At 43.9% G+C, this 5,495-nt stretch overlaps 1 protein-coding gene across 2 annotated transcripts; it reads left to right on the forward strand.

The window, feature by feature from the left end:
• The first annotated feature begins 696 nt into the window (after positions 1-696).
• On the forward strand, positions 697-2,942 carry LOC103694726 (Y-linked testis-specific protein 1-like). Of its 2 annotated transcripts, XM_039100733.2 has the most exons (3): positions 703-866; positions 1,955-2,782; positions 2,862-2,942. In XM_039100733.2, the coding sequence occupies exon 2, from the start codon at positions 1,987-1,989 to the stop codon at positions 2,779-2,781; it is 795 nt and encodes a 264-aa protein (XP_038956661.2). In that variant the 5' UTR covers positions 703-866; positions 1,955-1,986; the 3' UTR covers position 2,782; positions 2,862-2,942. The 2 variants fall into 2 exon arrangements, with proteins under 2 accessions (XP_063136707.1, XP_038956661.2); XM_063280637.1 differs by having other exon boundaries at positions 697-866; positions 1,955-2,942.
• The last annotated feature ends 2,553 nt before the right edge of the window (positions 2,943-5,495 follow it).

Here is a 5,495-nt window from a genome sequence, read left to right on the forward strand (position 1 = left end):
GTATTCTGTCTACCCATATTTCAAAAATAAAATTACCTCATCTATTTCATCCTGTTTTGCTGCATTTATCTAATAAATTCCTTGTAACCAGAAGTGCTGGTAAATTTTAAAAACATTTAAAATATTACTGGTGGATATCGGGTTTGTCATCAGTTTATCCCGACTTTGGAAGAGGGTCCAGGAGCTAATATTTTCTCGCTCTTTGCAAAGAATCCAAAATTCATGATTGCCATTGACTTCAATACAAGATATTTAATCCTGGCAAATTCCAGCTTTGTTTGAATAAAAATGGCTCTCCTCTAATTGTGGGTTTTGATAAAGCTAATTTTGGTGTGCTATCCAGTGGGCTGCCTCGGAGAGAGAGAGGCTAGCAATATTTCTGATACAGAGAATGGCTTAAAGATAACCAAAGGAAAGATAGGAGCTGGGAAAATAACCACCAAGGATGTTGGTGACTCAGAAACCAAAGAATTTTTCAGAAAAAAAATGCATGAAAAGAGCTATTTGGGCAGATTGTGACTCGATTCATCAGAATATTTGGGTGGGGACTTTATTTTGGGTCTCCAGGAGGCGACATGAGAAGCTAAAACCTAGATGCTGGAAGTTTCTAAGCGTTACTAGGGAAGGAACTGGCCTGAGAGGGCTTCTATGACATAAGCAGAGCCTGGATGATGTCACAGAGCACTGGGCTGAGGTTGCACATCTCTTCCACTTGGGGCACTTGACTCCTTGAAGGTGGGTTCACTAGTTTCGAAGTGGTGTGTGAAAGCCAGTTCATCTCCTGAACCCCACAATTGTTCCACAGGCTTTTAGTGCCTGACCGCTTTTAGAAGACAGAATCTGGACGACTAGGACATTTTCTTTCGGTAAATACGTTTATGAAGATAACTGGGACCCTGTAGCACAGAAAGCTAATAGTTTCCCCTCATACAGCGAGTAACTTTATGTTCTAACGTCTTCCTCGTTTGAGAGATAGGCAGATGGTCTAGGCTAGTCAGTCTCCGGAGTTTATTATCCTTTGCTAACAATATCTAATTCATAATTCTACTAAAATGCCAAAGCGCCTCTCTGTGCCTGTGCATTTTAGGAGATAATATTTCTTTTTTGATGTTGTTTTTTCTTTTTTTTTTTTTTTTCGGAGATGAGGACCGAACCCAGTGCCTTGTCCTTGCTAGACAAGTGCTCTACCACTGATCTAAATCCCAACCCCAGGTGACATTATTTATAAATGGCTGTTGTTGCCTAGACAAAAGACTCTTGTTGCGGTCGAAGATGCAACAGCATCGCGGAATAAACCTGGGGGGCGGGGCTAGGTATGGATACACAATACAGAAAGTCAGTGGACTGGTGTGCTGTGTCTCTGGGCAGATACTTGTGGATGTTGCCACATAGCTCACAGTTAGAGGGTAGAAGAGGGGTGTGGCCACCCTTCTGGATCCTTTGTTATCCTTTCTCCTTTGTTATCCTATTGTTTCCTTGCTTAAGTGGGGGACAGGGATACTTAATCCCACACTGACCTAGCCATTGAAGGAGAGGTTCCTCAGCAGAGGCAAAGTCTGAATATGTTATTCTGAGCTGTAGAGAACTATTTGTTCATTTCCCTTTGAACTTTAGATTTTGGTTTTTGAAACAGGGTTTTTCTGTGGGTAGCTTTGGCTATCCTGGAACTAACTCTGTAGACCAGGCTGGCCTTGATCTCACAGAGGTCTGCCTCCCTCTGCCTCTTGAGTCCTGGAATTAAAGGTGTGCTCCACCATTGCCCAGCCCTCCTTTGAACTTCTGATTATGACAGAATTAGATTCAGATGCTCAAACCTGTTTACCATCACCTTCTTCACCTGCTCCAAAGTTCTCTTAGACAAGAGCCTTGGTCCAGTGCCCTCCCCACCCCAGCCCCATTGTTCTTGCAGGCACTCATATGACAGAGGCAACAGCATTGTGTCTGGTTTAAGCAGGGGAGCTCTTCAAACCCAGGCCATGGGCAAGTATGAAGCCTGAACACAGAACGATAGCCACAAGACAGTGGACCAGGAGTGCCGTGGCCTACCACACTAGGTCTACAGGCATGAAGAAGAGGATGTTTCTGAGGAGGATGAGCACACCATCCTTCCAAAAGCGGAGGAGGGGGAGGCCTTCTCCCCAGGCCCTGGGGAACATTGTGGGCTGCAGAATTTCTCATGGATGGAAGGAAGGTGATGATACCATCACTCAATGGAAGGCCATTGTTTTAGATCAACTGCCAACAAATCCCTCTCTCTATCTGGTCAAGTATGATGGAATTGACTGTGTCTACGCACTTGAACTTCAAAGCGATGAGAGGATTTTAAACCTTAAGGTCTTGCCTCACAAAGTAGTTTTTCCTCAAGTGAAAGATGCCCATCTCGCAAGTGCCATGGTTGGCCGAGCTGTGGAGCATAAATTTGAGGGCAAACATGGCTCTAAGGACAACTGGAGGGGGATGGTCCTAGCCCAGGTGCCAATCATGAAGGACTGGTTTTACATCACGTACGAACAAGATCCACTCCTATACATCTACCAGCTACTGGATGATTACGCAGAAGGTAACCTCCGTATCATTCCAGAAACTCCTCCAGCAGAGGTAAAGTCAGAAGTTGACAGCGACATCTTAACAGGTCAATGCATGCAGTACACCAGAAGTGACGGGTCCAAAAAGATAGGCAAAGTCATTTTCCAAGTTCTAGCCAAGCCTTCCGTGTACTTCATCAAGTTTGATGGCGACGTCCTCATCTACGTCTATAATCTGGTGGAAAAGATCCATTAAGGTGAAATTCACAAAGTGTGGGGGACCTGGATGGGTAATTTATAGGATTGGGGGAAAATGTTTGTTTTTCTTTGTTTCAGATACCCAAGGGCCTTTGACAACCCCAGTGTCTTTTCCAGTGGAATTTGTTTTTGCTGTAAAAATTAAAATGTGAGATGTGACGTGTTGTTTGTGAACACTTTGGTGGAGGAGATGGGCTTTGGTGGATGGAACATGGAGGGGAAGCCGGAAAGGTCAAGGCTGTAACAGTAAGTCTAATGTCACATAGGCTAAAACAAGCAGGACTGAGCTGTTCTGGTATTTAGGGAGAAAAAAGAACTGGAGATGAGGCTTAGAGGAGAAGGGATGGCACAGGAAAAAAAAAGATGGATGTTTAGGAAGCAGTGGAGAGGGCCCAGAAATAGATAGACTCTCTGTGGTGAAGTTTGAGGGAGAAACAGACAGTTGGGGAAAGAGTGGCAGGTAACAGGGAGGTGGTCTTGGAACTCAAGTGGAAACCCAATAAACTGATCCAAGCAGACTCAGAATCAGAGAAGATCAGGTTTTGTTTACTAACGAAACCTAATGAAACCTGTTTCTCATATGTAGATGTATTATTTTTAATTATGTGGGTGGGGGCAGGGCATGAATAGAGGAGACCACAGAGACAAGAATAGTCAAGTCCCCTGGACTGGAATTAAAGGTGGTTGGGCCCCATTGGACATGAGCTCAAAGAACCAAATCCAGGTCCTATTTCAAAGCAGACGAGCTCTTGATCCATTGGTCAGCTCTCTGGTCCCCTAAAGTCATCTATTTAAATAAATCAAACCTTCACATGCAGAGAAGAGACCATGAAGTGGGTAAGAAAGATTAAATTGATGGTGGTGTGGAAGAAAGACTAAAGATACATGAGGGAGTAGAGGACACTGAGGGACGAAGGAATTCCAAATGGAGTTCTCAATAAGTTTAGCAGGAGACCCAGGAAGAACAGAAAGGGTCTAGAATTAGTTGAACTTGGGCCGCATCCATATTGGTCTCTTTGGTTCCTTAAAGAACAGCCAAGCCATCACTACAGAAGGTGGATGTGAGGTGGAGGCTTCCCCAGAGGACATTTTGACGAGGATAACTCAAGAGTAGTGAATGCCAAACTAAGTTTCTATCTATCGATACCTGAAAGTATCATAACGTCCATTATTTTGTATGATCAGTAAAAGGAAATTTAAAAGGGAAGATGAGGATGCCGTGAACTTCTGTCAGTTGTTACGTGGATCTTGTGTTTAGCTTCGCTGAGCACTGTTTCCCTCTGTTGCATCCTGTAATATGTTTTGAGGTCTCTGCTCAATGCCCCTAGATGACCACAAAGAGCTCCTGCACTGGCTTGTCTTGCCTGGCTCTTCTTCGACTGGTTTCCTTCCTACACACCTGTAGGACCTGTTACCCTATCTAGCGCAAGGAAGTTCCCGTCTTTTACTCACATGTAAGCTTATCCTCAGAAAACTCTTGACTGTGCCTCCAATGCAGAGGTGCTGAGGTCTTTCCTATGCCATTTTTTTGTGATTTTAAAACGCTTTGTGGTTCCTGACCATATAGCTCTCTCCTCCAGAGAAGCCTCTGTGCACTCCATGGGGTCACCCTTAGCCACATCTACACTCCAAGAATGTATTTTGAGGCATCCTTTTCATGGACTCATTTATTGCTGTTTCTTCTCTCAAGAATAAGTTTCTCACTGCAGGACTTGAAAATACTTTCTATCGTTGATTATTTCTGCTATTTGGTGGTTTTTATACTGGCTGGTTGTCTGATGGTTTCAGTGCTGCGAAAAGACATCATGACAAAGGCAACTTATAAGGGACAACATTTAATTAGGGCTCGCTTACCGGTTCACAATTCAGTCTATTTTCATCAAGGGAGGAAGCATGGAAGCAGATAGACAAACATCGTGTTGGAGAAGAAGCATATCACCCCCACAGTAAAATGCTTCCTCCAACAAGGCCACACCTACTCCCACAAGGCCACACCTCCTACATGTGCCACACTTCCCATGGAACAATCACATTCTAACCACCGCCCTGATTATGCCAACTTGACACAAGCTAGATTCATGAGAGAAGAGGGTGCCTCAGTTGAAAAAATGCCTCCATAACATCCAGGTGTAGGGCATTTTCTTAGTGTTTGGTGGAAGAGGGCTAAGCCCACTGTGAGTGGCACCATTCCTAGGCTGGTGGTCATGATTTCTATAAGAAAGCAAGCTAAGCAAGACATGAGGAGCAAGAGAGTAAGCAGTGCCACTCCATAACCTCTGCCACAGTCCCTTCATCCAGGATCCTGTCCTGTTTGAGTTCCTGTCCCAACTTCCTTTGGTGATGAGCAGGAATGTAGAAGTGTAAGCTGAATAAACCTTTTCCTCCCTAACTTTCTTTTTGGTCACAGTGTTTACTTACAACAATAGAAACCCTAAGTAAGACAATTTCTTATAGAAACAGTATGTCTAGTAGAGCAACAGATGCTTACCTCATAACCACAAATAGAAAAGTACAGACACTTTGTTTTAATTTAAAGGTAAATGTTGCTCATGAACTCTTTTGTGAAGTTCTAATTTGCTTCCTTCTCTCCTTGATGAATGCCATGATCAAAACTAACATGGGGTGGAAAGGGTTATTTGCCTTACAGGTTACAAACCATCACTGAGGGAAACCAGAACAGGAGCTTGAAGTGGTAACAAGGACCACTGCTTG

Source organism: Rattus norvegicus, chromosome Y, assembly GCF_036323735.1.
Source record: "Rattus norvegicus strain BN/NHsdMcwi chromosome Y, GRCr8, whole genome shotgun sequence".
NCBI classification, from domain to species: domain Eukaryota; kingdom Metazoa; phylum Chordata; class Mammalia; order Rodentia; family Muridae; genus Rattus; species Rattus norvegicus.

What these genes read in the sequence shown, in the direction of transcription:
- LOC103694726 (XM_063280637.1), top strand. Translation starts at nt 1,987, where the DNA reads ATGAAGCCTGAACACAGAACGATAGCCACAAGACAGTGGACCAGGAGT.